This window comes from Rhagoletis pomonella, unplaced genomic scaffold (assembly GCF_013731165.1).
Source record: "Rhagoletis pomonella isolate Grant_MI unplaced genomic scaffold, Rhpom_1.0 Rhpom_scaffold_00009, whole genome shotgun sequence".
NCBI classification, from domain to species: Eukaryota; Metazoa; Arthropoda; class Insecta; order Diptera; family Tephritidae; genus Rhagoletis; species Rhagoletis pomonella.
The window spans coordinates 16,032,143-16,048,366 of NW_023458563.1; the positions used below are offsets into that span (position 1 = coordinate 16,032,143).

The following is a 16,224-nucleotide window of genomic DNA, read 5'->3' on the forward strand; positions in this document are numbered from 1 at the left end:
TTAGTGAATAAAAAAAAATCATTAGATGAGGTCAGTTCTTTGAACTGAGATTGCACAAATATATTTAGTCATTAAAATTTAATCTTTAGTTCTTCCATTTCCATTGCTGTTTTTAAGATTCGAAATATAACAGTATTATTGTTCACTAGTAGCTTTGAAACATCGATGTTTTTTTTTTAATTTGAGAATTAGGCTATTTAGCTTTTTCCTTTGTAAATTTTTGCTTGGGAATAAATTCTATCAAATAAAAAATGCTTATAACAATACCGAGTTTTTTTTTATATATTTAAATCGAATATAATAAATTATAATGCTTTGTCCCTTCAAGGGCTCGATATCAAAAATTACTTATGTATAAATAAGGTACGTTTTTGAAGTATTTTAAAAATTATTAAGATTTTTTCTGATGCATGAGTAATTAATTTGAATACAACAAATTATTTATAGTGATTTTGTCCCTTCAAGAGCTCGATATCAAAAATTACTTATATGTATATAAATAAGGCACGTTTTTGAAGTATTTTAAAAATTATTAATATTTTTGCTGAGGAATATAAACGATCTAAAATCTTCGTTTTCAGGGAGCAGCGTCTGTCAACGTTGCCGGAATACATAAACATTTTTTTGCCACTTCTTTTAGTGGGCTCATGTCATCATCAGTGTTCATCTAAAAAAAAAAGAAAATATCAGTAAATTATGTATTTTCTGTTACATTTATTACAACACAAACAATACCTTCCAGTAGATGAGTGGATCCTCGTGCTCTGGCAGATAACATTTTTCCAAATATTGCCTTAAAATGATTATTGCATCTGCTCTGCTGGTTTTTGGTTTACTTAAAATTTTTGACATCAGAAAGGAAAATTTTGATTTCGATGAATCGTCTATTGGAGTATGCGGTGGAGTTAGAAGTTGATGCGAATTTTTGGCTATTGTGGCGTGTATTTCCTGCTCTAGCGCTTTGACAGATTGGTCAGCATTGGATGAGCCGTTAAAAGCATCTTTTTTGAATCTGCGATCTATAATTGTTGCTATCCTTGAAACCGTTCTGTTTTCGTATGTTGAAAACCGTACTGGCAGCCTTTTTTAGTTCACGGCTCATTCTTCGTAAGTTTTGTTGTAGTTCGTATATTAGTGGAATAATAAACGAATGGTCGCATATTTGCTTCCGGATGTTTGTAAAGTTGCATCGTAAAAAAGGGAAAGAATTCTCGACATTTCTTGTAATACTTCAATTTCATCGGCATTCAAGGGTTAAGGGGCTTTTTGAGTTGTGAGTACTATAGAGGATAAAGGTTCGGATAAAAGTAAAATACGTTTCATCATTAAATATGAACTATTCCATCGAGTTGGGACTTCTTGTATAAGTCCATAAACTGTTTCAGTCGTTTGGGACTGTTTCAGTTTTTCATTGGCCACACTACTCGACTTAAAGAAATCCACAATTCGCTTACATTTAGAAAACACGTCGGTAAAGCTAGGAAGTCGAAGAATTTCTTGAACTAAAAGATTTATTGTATGTGCAAAGCACGGAAAATTTCTGAGTTCTAAATCACACGCTCTTTTGATTGTAGCATCGTTGTCAGTAACTATTGCAATCACTTTTTTAGTTATATCCCATTCATATAAAATCATTTTAAGTATATCTGCCATATTGTTAGCTGTGTGATCAGTGGTACCTCTAATATTCTGGTCAGAACAGCAGCCGGATTCCAACTTTCGCTATAGCTAAAAATCCATCGCCCAAAAATGCTAAATGAATTTTAGCAATTTTTAGCGAATTTCGAGATTCTATCTTAAAAAGGCATCCTTAAAAATCTCCATTTTTGATTCATTTTAGGGCAGATTTTAGCGATGAACAAAATGAACCGGATAAAGTGAGTGAACTGTTTTGACAGCTAACGTAGCTAAAATTGCGATTCCAGCGTATTTTGCATGGCTATAAATCTCGATTTTTCGCTTAAACTAGTTAGAAATTGGCGACTAGCAATAATTGCTGCTAAAAAAATTTATCAACAAATCACAGCTAATTTTCATCTTGTTAATCGGTTAAACTACTGAACTATATAGAAAAAACTTTGTAATTAAACGGAAAAATGGAAAACTGCAACAGAAAAGTGACATAAGAACAACAATTTATGCTTCTGCAATATTTTGAAGAGCTTTTTTGAAAAAAGAAAATGTAGATGTTCTCTTAAATCAATTAAATATGGATATAATGAAATTCGCAAATTAAAAAAAAAAATTCCTGCGTGTTGTCTGGCAGACATGCCTTGAGCAGGGATTGCTATTATACTGTCTTTATAAAACACTTAACTCTCCTCTAATATTATCTATAATAAAAAAGATAATGCTGTTATGTGACACATTACTTAAAAGTCTAGCCCACTGACCGCTGGTAACTTCCTGAAAGGGATACGGACTTTCTTGCTTTTTTGCTTAATCTTTGCGAATATTTATTATAGACATATGTAATATAATATATATAGTTATTGTATACATAATTTACAATAAGAACATTAAAATTCATATACATATGTACGAATATCATAGTTGTATTATAAGGTCGTAAGACTGTAACAAATAAATAAATAAATAAATAAATAAATAAATAAAGAAAGAAATATTGTATTTTCCTTACGTTTTTATGCAAACTATAAAAGTGTTAGGGTCGTTAACTTATCTATTAAGGATTTAACTTTACTTTAAAATAGATAAGTTTACAGCTCCGAATAGCTTTTTGTGTTAAAGGCCCCATGGTTGATACCATCATGCTGGCGCCTTCAAGTGTTGGTGCCAGCCGATTGCCCGTGTATGTCCTTGTGGTGTGATTGTACCTGCTGCTGGTGCGACATCAAAAACGATTTCAAAATTTTATGATTGTACCAGCATTCTGGTATCGCGAATGGTAAAATTAGCTCTTTTTTAAGTATTTTACCGAAAATTTCTTGCACTATATGAGTCAAAGCCGTGTTTGTGGAAAAATTATGCGATTTCGGCTCTAATCATTTCGGTCTTTTTGGAACCTCATTTGTAAAGAAATAAATATAGTACCAGCAAGCTGGTATGCTATATGCTTCGAGCCCGATGGTACAATCACTTGGTGGTGCCTGCAAGCTTGTGTCGTGTATTTGCCCTTTTGTATATACATGTGTATATGTAAGTAAAAAAATTTAGCTACCATTTTTAGCCACAACGAATTTTTCTTTAGCTCCTTTTAGTCCTTTTTTAAAAGGAATTTGGCTACCACTTAAAATAATTCGCGGCAGCACTGGTGCTGACGCCGCACTTCCCCTAATACGCGCATAACCTGTGCGGGTAATTGAACTCGCATGCAAAAGCAATCGAACATGCGTTAGCATAATTGAATCTATGGGAAGCGCAGCGTCAGCAGTTAATTCAGCCGGTTAGACAGTAAGTCATAGTAATAAGAAATAGCATTCAATTTTGGACAGCGAGAGCAGATGGTAAATATACTTGTACAAAGCTAACTCTTATCTTTTATATTACCAATAACTTCCCGGGGCCGCTGTGCGGCCCCCAACTTTAACTTTTTCGAGTTGACGGATGTGAGATCGATGACTGGCGCTCGAGCAGTGTGGGTCTCTGAGCAAGGGCCTTCTTAATTGTGGGGTCTTGTGAAAAGGATCCTCTTAACTACGAGAGTCCTTTTCAAGTGGTCGTGACAAGTGATGAACAGTGTTGTGATAAGTTGAAGTATTGAATGTGAAGGTGCATATAAAATGTATGGCTTGTAGATCCACATAACAAAATATTTTGAAACCGTTGACTACCTTTGGGTGTCCACCGGTTTAAAACATTAGCTTAACTCTGCGATCCATAAGTCCAGGGGCGCTCCAGGGTATAAGGGGTGAAACCAAAGAAGTTAATGAAAATCAAATAGTGAACTAAATAATTTATGGATCGTCCATCCAAATAACTCAGTATCCTTGAAGCCGCGATTTACCACCTTCGGGGGATCCTTCGGGTTTAATTCAGCGATTGCTTTCGGGACCCTCCAGAGTATAAAAGCTCCTCTTCCTAGGAGAGGTAAATTTGAGGAAAACAATAAAAAATCTAATATTGAAAGAAATTAAAGGCTCTAATAGCCGAGTGACAAATTGTCGCTTAGACCTGTGACCCCGAATGAACCTCAGGCTAAAGTTATAAATTACTACGTCCAATCCTGCGTGTCCTTAGCGACCGAACCAGAAATTCAATGATAATAAGTGGGCCTGTGACTCCGAAGACCCCAGGGTACACTAATAAATAGTATTCAAAGTGAAAATTAAAATAAATTGATACCGTCTACGACTCCTCAGTTACAATACTGAATATCCTGACACAATCACATGGCTGGGTGAGTCCCTGACCCTATACTCCTAGGTATATACTCACCACATCGAAGGCTAATTGGTTAAAATACCTTGTTTATACAGCCTTGGGTATACAGCAGAACACACTGGAAACTGCTACTTCGATTTCTGCGGCATTTCCGGCATACACATAAAAATACACTGGAAATGGCAATAGGTACAAGATTATGTTGTTAAGTAAGTTGTGGCTTAGGTTGCCTTCAATGTGATTGTTGGCGACCAAAAAGGATGACACAGCCCATCCTTACCGAAACTCTAACGCCGTATACATAACAACATGGTAAAGGTTTCACAAATCTAATCGCAGCTCCTTTCTTAACTTTGTTTTGCAGGTAACTCTGAAATCGTAAGAAAGAAACCAACCTCCAACTCAAATTGAGACAGATTTTTTTTTTTAACAAAAAACTGATTGCACATAAGTAAATACATCCACAGTACGAGGACAAATATCCGAAACAAACAGAAATTAGTAACCGTGCAAAACAAAAAATACTATTCTTGCTGACATTACCCGTATAAAAGTTGCAAATTGCAGCAAAAAAAAAAAAATTTATAAAAAAAACGGGCATATTTGAAAAAAAAAACGTCTAACGGGAACTGAAAAAAGTGGGCTAGGATTGGAAGCTCGATTAGCACGAATAGAATCAAGCAGCGCAATCCTAGATCAAAACTTTACCAGCATTGACGGGAGGCTAGACAGTGTAGAATAATCAAATAATGTGGCTCAACGACTGTGTCAAAGAGCTGCAAATTTTTGAGGGAAATCCAGTTAAATATGTTACATGGATACATAATGTCGAAGGCATCCTTTCCGATTACGAAGTGATCAAAGAAAAACCTTTGTATAGGGCTATCCTTTCTGGCGTGAAATAACACAAACGGCAATGACGCAAAATTTGGTTTATTTCACTTTTAAATGGGAAATAATACCAAAATCTGAGTTTTGCCTTATTTGCCATTGCTTATTTATACTGTTTGTAACAAAAACAGTTTACTGACAGAAGGAAAAAGAACCTTGTTTATTCCAAAATACAATTAAACAAATATTTTTACTTGTGAAAAGTCTATCTAAATATAGGGAAAGCGTCGTCTTTAATAACTGCTCGGCAAATTGGACATAGCGCTTTTGCATTAATTTTGTCAGCATGCTTTTTAATATGTTGAAAATATTGCTTGAAAACCTTAAAATCTTTGCATGGAACCATGGCGCAATAAACAGGTGAAGTAATAAAACAGCTTTCTCGCTTTTTCTGCTCACATTTGGCTGCCATATAGGCAAAATTTAAAGGCAATTTTTCATATAAGGCAGTGTCAAAATCTTTCTTCTCGCTCTACTTACTTCACCTGGTATAATTCCGCCATGGCATGGAACAAACAAAAGTTGCCGTTCCTGTTCGCAGCATATGTATAACACAGAGAATATTGTTTTGAGTTTTATCTTCAGTTAAAAGTTCTGCATTATCATCACTTGCTATATCCGACCAGTGCATTTCGTTTACGAAGACGAAGCGAACATATGGTTAGAAGTAGTGATGTAAAAATATGTAAAATTTTACCTACTCTCAGACTAAATTTGAACGTATACTCGGAACAAGCGACGGGTGTTATAAAGGGCGTAATAAACAGGTGAAGTAATTAAACAGCTTTCTCGCTTTATTTTCTAACATTCGGCTGCCTTATAGTCACAATTTATAGGCAAACTTCCAAATAAAGCAGTGTCAAAATCTTTCTTCTCACTCTAATATTACTTCACCTGGTATAATTCCATCATGGGTGGGGTGAATGCAATAACACCATACGCAATAATTATCATTACTTGGACATTAAAAAGCAGTTTCAGAAGTGAACTAGTGTCATTTTATTATTATTCCTTTTTCTAAACGGTTATAATGCCGCCAGTGCATAATTGCGAAAGGAGGGGAGGGGGCGGGGGACGCGAGCGCAAGCACGACGTCGAACGCGACGCCGCGCGGGGTGGCGCGCGAACGCGGACCGCCGCGACGCTGGGCACTTTCAAAATTGTAGACTTACAAGTCCGTCCATTTGACTTATTCATGTACTACTTTTTGTCAAATGTAATTGGGTGACTACCTACATATATGCACTATTTTGCTTTATTACTCAAATTGTTAATTTTAAAAGTTGGTCTTATTGCTCAACGAGAAATGAACTAAAGCAAAATTGTGTTATTTCACATTCAATTGGTAAATAACACAAATTTGCGTTATTGCCGTTTGTGTTATTTCACCCCCCCATTTCAGAAACCAAAAACACTTCCTGAGAATACAATAGTGCATACGAATGCACTGATGGAGTTGTTGTCCCCACAAATAATTTGTTGCAAAACCACCAGAGGCCGGCCATACCTCCTCGAGCCCGGACCAGTTATAATTGGACAAACAGAAGCGCTGGCCAAGAATACAACAGAGTGCCATACAATAAGTTCCAGGCTAATCAGGAGTCCAACACTTCGCCTCCAGGCAGACCCAAGGCTCCGAAACCTGCGGAGAAAATGGAAATCGATGGCAATCAGTCTAAGGAGGTAAACTACATGAATCGACCTGCAAGCAACAACGCATTTAAAAGAGAACCAGTGTCATCAATTGAAAGACTTCCAAAACAAAAAAGACTTTACAACATGGAAGCAAGTAACAGTCAGCCAGGAGAAGAAGAGGCTCAGCAGGTAAATTTTATGACGGACGGGTCACCAGCCTATTTCATATAAAGGGCGCTGCTTTGTATTCCAGCATACCCTACCTAACTTGCGTCACCAAAGACAATATTACCCTTAAGTTCTTTGTCGACACTGGGGCGAACAAAAATTTTGTGAATCCCAAACTAGCTCAACTCCGGTTGAACCACCCTTTTCAGTACAAACTGTTGCAGGTCCTGTTCCAATAAACAAAAAAAATAGTGTAAAATTTTTCCACAATACAGGTAATGATACTGTACTAACGTTTAATGCCCTACCGACGCTGACTTCTTTTGATGGCATAATAGGTGACGATACCCTGAAAGAATTGGGGGCTGTGATCGATAGGAAAAATCATACCTTGAAAATAGATCTAGATATTAAAATTCCACTCAAGAATAAAACCGTTGGGGGTATTAATTTTTCTGAAGAATCGATCCCGGAGGCAGTGTTGCCCGCTTAGAAATCTCTACTTAAAAAATATTCGCATCTCTTTGAGCCCCTGAGGGCAAAAAACTAACATTAATACGTCTGTCAGGGCCGAAATGAAACTACCACAGAAGATCCTATATATGCCACAAGCTATCCCTACCAAAGCCTTCTAGAGAAAAGCAATACAGGATGGTAGTGGACTTTAAAGGCCTAAATGCAATCACGCCATCAATGCAACATTAGCCAGCCTCGGCCACGCCAAGTACTTCACGACTATCGATCTGACGCCCGGGTTCCACCAAATAGTAAAGAAAGATGCCGACATCCCGATAACAGCATTTTCAACCATGAATGTGAAGTACGAATTTCTAAGACTTCCGTTAGGGCTGAGGAATGCGCCGGCCATATTTCAGCGCATGATAGACAACGGCTTTAAGGAGCATATTGGGAAAATATGCTACGTCTATATTAACGATATCATATTTGGAAAAGATTTAGACGAGCATATGAAAAACGTCGATATGGTATTCGAAAGGCTGGCAGACGCCAACGTCAGGGTAAACATAGAAAAAACAAAGTTGATGAGAACGGAGGTAAACTTCCTGGGGTATATAATAACCTCCGATGGTATAAAAGCAGACCCTTCAAAGATCCAGGCCGTGGAAGCTTTATTCCTCCCGGACGCTAAAAGAGTTGATACGTTTTCTTGGAATGTGATCGTATTATCGAAAATTCACCGAGATTATGCCAGGCGAAACCCTTAACCAACCTAGCGCGAGGGGAAAATGCGCGGATTAAGGCTAGTCAGTCGAGAAACGTTCGCATTAATCTGGATGCGGATGCTCTTCAGGCGTTTGAGGACCTAAAAAAATTGCTTATCTGCTCACAGATCCTTGCTTTTCCTGATTTGGGGAAATCATTTCAATCTTACAACTGATGCTTCAAACTATGCCATAGGAGGGGCGTTATCTCAAGCCGAACCCGGAAAAGATCGGCCCATCGCATATATATCGCATATGAAGAGATGGAAGGCCAGAATCGAAGAGTATAACCACGAATTGGTTTACACTCCAGGTAAATCAATTGTCGTGGCCGACGCTCTGTCAAGACTGCCGTGCCAGGCAAACCTTTTAAACAGCGCAGGGTCAACGGGTAAGGTAGATGGTGATGAAAGTGGAAGTCCGACCAGGGTAAACGCACAATTGAACAGCGCTTCAGCTTCAGAAATTAAAAGTGGTATGGCGACTGTCAATAGCGCGGCGCAAGATGCATCGGATCTAATTCCTCACGTCGGATGTTCCCTGAATGTATTTCGTAATCAAATAGTACTCAGAGAAGGTAATGCTTTAACATGCGTAGAAAACCCACATCCTGGCTTTACTCGACACTACATCACCCTGGATAGCATCGATAAACCGACAATAATAGAAGTACTAAAGGAACGAGTTAATCCGTCCCTCATAAACGGTATTAAAATCCCAGAAATCGTCTGCAACTGATACAAGAGGAATATTTAAAACATTTTCTCTTATATAAAATTAGGATAACTCAGCGGGTAGTTGAGGACGTGGCCAACGAAAACAGAATTTGCAAAATAGTGGAAGATGAACATTAGATGGCACACAGGAACGCCAGCACAGTGGTTGCATTTATATGGGGAGAGCGGCCAAAAATACTATTAATGGACATATCGAGATAAAATTTTTACCCTAAGGTCTGTTAAGAGTAAAAACTGTAATATGTAAAAGTGGGCGGGGTTGTACACGCCCACATACAGTCATGTGAAAAAGAATAGGCACACGACATTGCGACCAGTTTCGGCTATTTTTATTTTATTTTTTTGTTTCATTTCATTTCATTTCATTTCATTTATTATAAAATATAACATTAGCACAATAAGATCCCAATGATCTTTTATAGTACAACTGTTACTTATAATAAAGAATTAAAATATGTTAATGTTTAAAATTAAGTTATATATAAGACAAAAACAGGAACAACAAAAACTTACAAAACTCTATAGAGAATCACAATGGAGCATAAAGAAAAACATAAGAATAATGTATTGTATAACTTTGGATATGAAATAGCATTTTAACGAAAATAAGAATACAAACCACTCTTAAAGTTGCTTATGTTCAAACTATTATGAATGTGAGATGGAATCGAGTTCCAGTTGCGAATAGCATTAACAAAAGATAGTCCTGCAGATGTTAGATAATTATAGTTGGGCACGATCAATTCCGTTAGGCGCGCAGATTTCGGGAAAGACAATTTTTCAAACAGATAGCTAGGTTCCTTATCCATCATAAGGCGAAATAGAAAAATGCAATTTCTAGCCTTCAAGTATTAAAAAAAAAAATAACTAACAAAAACCACATAAGTCCAAATTTCAAACTTTGTAAAAAAGGTAGAAAAATTTAACAAAATTTTAAAACATCACAAACCTTTTTAATTATAACTTTTTTAAAAATCTGGGTGTGCAGTTTTATAGCCTATGGCAGCAGCCCATGGAAAATAAAGAACAAATTCTGGAAAAGTAATATTTCCCTAAAATGGCAAGTCGGATAAGGAAATTCGCATCTACCTGTGACACTTGCCTCACAAACAAGTACGATAGACATCCCGCGGTACCCCCTATAAAGGAAACGGCAATTCATAAATACCCATGCGAAATATTGCACGTTGATATTTTCGAAAACGAAAAATTTCTATCCCTAATTAGGGCTAAGACAAAAAAAAAACACGATCAGGTGCACACAGATGGAAAAGTTAAAAACGCTACAGATAAACAGAAACATATGTATGTATGTAAAAAAAGCATCTACAGCCCACTCAAAAATAGCAGGAAATGCTATATAAAAGAGGCATCTATAGCCCACTAAGAAATAGCAATAAATGGTAGTTATATATAAGAGACATCTATAGCCCACAAAAAAAAAATAAATTGCAAGAAATGCTATATAAAAGAGGCTTCTATGGCACATTAAAAAATACCAAGCAATGCATATACTATTGCAAAAATGCAACTCTTCTACCGCAAGACTTGATAAGCCCACAGAAATCGAAGCGGGCCATACATTATTTTTTTTTGTTTGCAAAAATTTCTAGCATACTTTGATTTGAGTTCAATATTATAGCCGAACTCTTGGATTATTTGGTCTGGTCAATACTAAGTTTACAGGCGCGGGGACGGCAAATACGATTGTTTATTAGGAAAAATTGTAAAAGCAACAAAGTCTAAGCGGTAGAAGTTATAGCACTATTTCGGAGATCACCACATCTCCTCATCAGACTTCTTTTTCTAGACTTCAGCAGGGATCGAACCTGCGAATTCGATGTTCAAAGTCAGAAGCGTTAACCACTGAGCTATGTACATCCCGTAAACTCTTGTTGCTAATTCATTTTCCTTATTCAACCAACTACTAACAAGTGCAGATGATTTGCCGCTATTTAAACTCGACAGCGTGGTAGTTGTTGTCAATCCTATACATCCATTTGCTTTTTTGTATAGTTTCAGGCAGGCTCTTCCTAAACTATGTATTTGTCAATGTTATTGTGGCTTGTTAACATTTTATTTTTAATATTTTTATTGAGCTTTGTACCACGATTGTTTATTAGGAAAAATTGAAAAAGCAACAAAGTCTAAGCGGTAGAAGTTATAGCACTATTTCGAAGATCACCACATCTCCTCATCAGACTTCTTTTTCTAGACTTCAGCAGGGATCGAACCTGCGAATTCGAAGTTAAAAGTGTTGGTTTTTGTTAATATTTGTATTATTAGAATGTTTAACTTTTAGGTGTGCTCGTCCTTAAGTTATTTGTTTTTGTTATTTTTAAGGACGAGCACACCTAAAAGTTAAACATTCTAATAATAGAAATATTAACAAAAACCAACAACCACATGATCAAGTGAATTGCAGCGGAATAGCTGCGCTTGATTGTAGTTGGCTTAGCAGAAGTGAAATAGTGGAAAATAAGCAACAAGAATTAACAAGACAAACTTAGCACAGTGCGTAGGCAACTGGCTGAGTCAGTGGTGATCGTCGCTTCGAATCCTACTGAAAGAAGTCTGATGAGGAAATGTGGTGATTTCCGAAATAGCTATCACTTCTACCATTTTTTCAAATTATTGTTGCTTTTCCACAATAAGTTTGCACTTAATACGGCCTCGAGCTCATAAAAATTGTTGAATATAACTATTAGTTAAGTAAAAAATTTTCAAACAAAAGCACTAACAGATACCGGCTCAGTGATGCCAGATTGTGGGTAATTTCCCTATTTGCGGGATATTTTGCAATGAAAATTATTAAAAGGGAATAAAGGGACATTTGAAATAAAAAAGGGATTTTCTTGTAACACAATTATCGATGCGTAATTGATCGAAGTTCAAGAATATTCGACTCTGTTACGTAATTAATCGTTCTGAAGTTGTAATGTGAGTAATATTATGTATAATTATTAAAAATTATAAGGGCAATTTTGCAATTTTCCTCACGTTAACCAATTCAAGCGCTGAGTAAGGAACGTAAAAAACTGAACAAATTATCAAATGAAATGCTAAATTGTACATGTATGCAGGCCCGTCGATAGGGTGGTGAGAAAGGGGTGAATCCCCCCGGGCCCGAGCTTCTTAAAGGGCCTAAAATATGTGCCTGTGCGATATACATACGTGTAGATTATAATTAGGTTTTTAAATGGCTTGTAGTCTGTTTTATGCAATAAGTAGCATGAATTCAGTAGACTTGCGATTTTACATACAATCAAAAGAAATTAAGAACATGATTCTTCCATTATTATTTAAGTCGGACGGGTTTCGTAAAAAAATTGTGTCATGTCTCCGATTCGCTTAAATTTTTTTTTTTGGTTCTATACATGAAATAAGCTAACACGTCTTCGAAGAATTTTTTTTTTTATTTTTTTCCTTCTTAGATATGATCTGTCCAATTTTGTACTTGTACTGTAATGAACTTCTTCAAATCGTTATATCTCGGGTTCTGCTCGTCGTAGAGTTATAAGATGGCCAAGGTTGTCCTAAAGCTAACTGAGCTATTAACAGTTGAACTTCTTGATGTTGATTTGCATAGTGAAGACCAGTAAATTAGGGATTTGAAATTATACCGTCGTATTCCTTGTTGAATTCTCTATAAAACAGTGGCCGTTTTCCAAGAACTATTCTTAAAATATTTTTCTTTATGACGAGATGGTGATGAAGTTGGCAAAATGCAGATTTTATTGCGGATTTGGGCAGAATATCGCTTCGTTAACAATATTCGTTCCACAAAGTTTTAAATCCATATAGATATTCTTGCAAAATCCACAATAAATTCTAAATTTTTGAACTTTGGTTTTAATATAGCCATGCCCATTTCTAGGAGTTTGACGTCGCCTTACAGAAAAATCTTGCCATGCAAATATTATACCTGGATAGGTATTCTAACGGAATCCGCAATATAATTGAAATTCTTGCAAAAACCCGATGTTTACACCTTGCTAAATATATCTTATCATAAGTTTTCGAAAACAAATTACAAAAATTTGTTGACTCAAAAAAAAAGCATCTCGTCATAAAAAAAAATAATTCTTGAAAAACGCCCAATTTTTTTAAATATGTTTTTTATAGAGAATTCAACAAGGAATACGATGGTATAATTTTAAATCTCTAATTTACTGGTCTTCACTATGCAAATCATATTCAAAAAGTTCAACTGTTAATAGCTAAGTTAGATTTGAGACAATCTTTACCACCTCATGTATAGAAATGTTAAGCCCATTTCTTTAGCTTTAAAACGACGTTAAGACGATTTGAAGTACTAAATGATTAGTCAGAACCACGAAAAAATGCAAATTTTGACTGACCGTGAAGAAAAAAATTTAAAAAAAATCCTCGAACGCGTGTTACCTTATTTCATGTATAGAACACATAAAAAAATTTGAAGCCAATCGAAAGTGTTATACCAAATTTGGTGTCCGATATGAAAAAGAATGTCATAATTATAGATATAGCTTTGAAAGTTTCTGTTGCTGTGCAGCAGTAGGTCGTTTCAGAAGTAATTTTCTGCGTAGAACTCGAGATCGATCTTAGAACTGCGCCAATATATTGAGGTTTTTCGCGGTTAAGTTGAAGGGAAAATCGTATGGCACCATTCGAGAGTGCATTTTGAGGGATAATAACAGTACTAGAAAAATACTTGAAATAATTCCAATAGATTTTTATTATTTAATCATAAAACCTTCTTCTTCGTTTACCTTCTTATTTTGCTTCTTTTGGCCCCATTCCTTTTTGAAATAATACGATTCTTAGGTTTTTTTTTATAGTTATAGTAGTAGATCCGACAAAGGCACGACCTTCACCCATCTGTTTAATGGATGAAATCTACTTTGTATGAAATTTAACGTGTTAGAAAATATTTCGCGAGTGGGTTAGATGAAAAAATCCTGACCAGGATATTTTTAATTAAATATTCAAAAATTATTATTATTTTTTAACTTTGCATTTGTTTAATGAACAAATTACAAATATACCAATCGAAAGCATAAAGCCTATAGAATGTGTTAAAGAGATGAGTGAAAATTACTAATATTACCTACCAGGTCATACATGCCAACCCGATAGGTAGGCCAGGAAAAAATATACAACCCAACGTTTTCACATTCTATAGGCTTAATACTTTCGATTGGTATATAATTTGTTCATTAAACAAATGAGCACAAAATTAAAAAAATAATAATAATTTTTGAATGTTTAATTAAAAATATCCTGGCCAGGATTTTTTCAGCCAACCCACTCGCGAAATATTTCCTAACGCGTTAGATTTCATACGAAGTAGATTTCATCCATTAAACAGATGGGTGAAGGTCGTGCCTTTGTCGGATCTTAGACTATTAGAAAAAATATAAATTTTGACTATGGGTCAATAGCACGTTGAATACATAGCTTGCAATCTTGCTTTCCAATGAGCCCTATCTCTAACTAAATAAAAAATAATTTTAACTGAAAACTCAATTAGTAAAAAATACTTACGTTACAAATTCAGCGCACGGAAAACCTTCGGAAAAGTATAGTCTGTTTTCTGGGTAAGGAGATCGGTCTTAATTTGTCGGTCTGTGTAATTAAGAGTATAGGAAACTGCTTTATTTTATTGTAAAGAAGGCCGAAAATGCTCTAAGAAAAGCAGATTTTTCCATTTTTTAGCCTGGTGGATTCCGCGCAAAAAAAACTTCTTGATGTACTGGACATTACATTAAGAAATGCTGCCGACTTTATTTTTATTAAGAAAGTTAATCACTGAATATTTTGTCGAAGACTTTTTTCTTAACATCAAAATAATACAAGGCAATGGAAGACAAGCAGGTATAATGCAATGGTGGTCCTTAAATATAAACAAACCTTAAGTTCATGTTGTGATATTTTAATTTTCATTAATTTAAAGGTGTCTCAGGATTAAGTGAATTTTCCTATTTGAGAGAAGGAGATTTGTGTTAATATTTATATTGTCTGATACCTCAGAATATGTATGACCCAGATATAATCAAAAATCGGCGAAACCTTGGTTTCGTTTTCGGCGATTTGGGCCATATGCTTTTAAATTAATACAATTTATATATAGGTGCCCGTGATTTTTTAGTCCCGGGTCCGAGTTTGCTCTCGACGGCCCTGAATGTATGTATGTATATAAAATAACGGTTGCTTTTGAATCAAAAAAAAGTCAGGTGCTTGAACTTTAAAGTCACCGAAAAATCATATTAGCTAACACAATACAAATAATAACTGTGATAGCTTTAAGAATTGCCAGTAAGTTTTCAATATTAAAAAACACAAATGTATGTATGTATGCATATACATTAAAGTGGTCCAAAAATGTATGTAAAAAAATAAGGTCGCATTTTTAATGCCGCCAGCCCCTAGGATTGTTCTATACCAAAAAAAAATATACCCCTATTTTTTTATTTTGAAATAAAAAAAAATTAGGGAGTGCTCAAAGCGCTCAAAGTTTTCAATTTATTTTAATTCTGGAAAATCAATATTTTTTTGATGGGAAAACTTTGTTTATCTTCAGGAGATTCCCGGTAATAATACCCAATTGCTCCTTTAACAATTTTTTCATGGTAACTATATCTTATAGGTCCTAGAGAATTCAATGGGGGGACCAATAAAACATCTTTAATCATAAAAAATGGTTAAATAAACAATTGGATATTAATATTTTAAGTCTCCTGAAGAAAACCACAGTTTTACGATTGAAAAATATTGATTACACTATGCGACAGTCAAAATCGGGATGGGATGAAACCAACGGGAAATGTTATATCGGTCAAAAACAAGTTATTCGTGCATCGATTTGAAGTTAGTAACTATCATATAGGGGAAATATTCTTGTCAAAATGAGATACCTTCAATTAATTGTGAATAAAAGCGAAACGCGTCCATCGATTTTCATGATCTATGTCTCATTTTGCTTAAAGGTTATGTGACTCTGCGTGAAAGTAATACGACTTGCCTTTTTTCCGTTTTAGATTTTTTATGAATTTAAAAAATAAAAAAATTTAATATTTTAGGCAAAAAATATTTTTTTTCTTCATACATTTATTTTTACCGGCAAAACTGTTGATTATATAGAAAAACATTATATGAACAGATTAAATTCAACAATTTTATAAGAATTGCTTACTAATTGCGTCTTAGCACGGTGCATAGGCAACTGGCTGAGTCAGTGGGATCGT

The 16,224-nt window shown here is 35.3% G+C and overlaps 2 protein-coding genes across 2 annotated transcripts in view; both read right to left on the minus strand.

Moving 5' to 3' along the window:
• The window catches only part of LOC118745597 (homeobox protein onecut), a 261,747-nt gene that overhangs the window by 62,857 nt on the left and 182,666 nt on the right, over window positions 1–16,224 (minus strand). The window lies entirely within an intron of this gene.
• LOC118745598 overlaps window positions 521–16,224 on the minus strand; it is a 124,664-nt gene continuing 108,960 nt past the window's right edge. Inside the window, exons 2-3 of the mRNA XM_036479111.1 lie at window positions 736–1,280; window positions 521–667 (exon numbers count right to left, since the gene is read on the minus strand). Of these exons, the coding sequence (XP_036335004.1) occupies window positions 1,248–1,280 (33 nt within the window). The 3' untranslated portion in view covers window positions 521–667; window positions 736–1,247. The remainder of the gene's footprint in view (window positions 668–735; window positions 1,281–16,224) is intronic.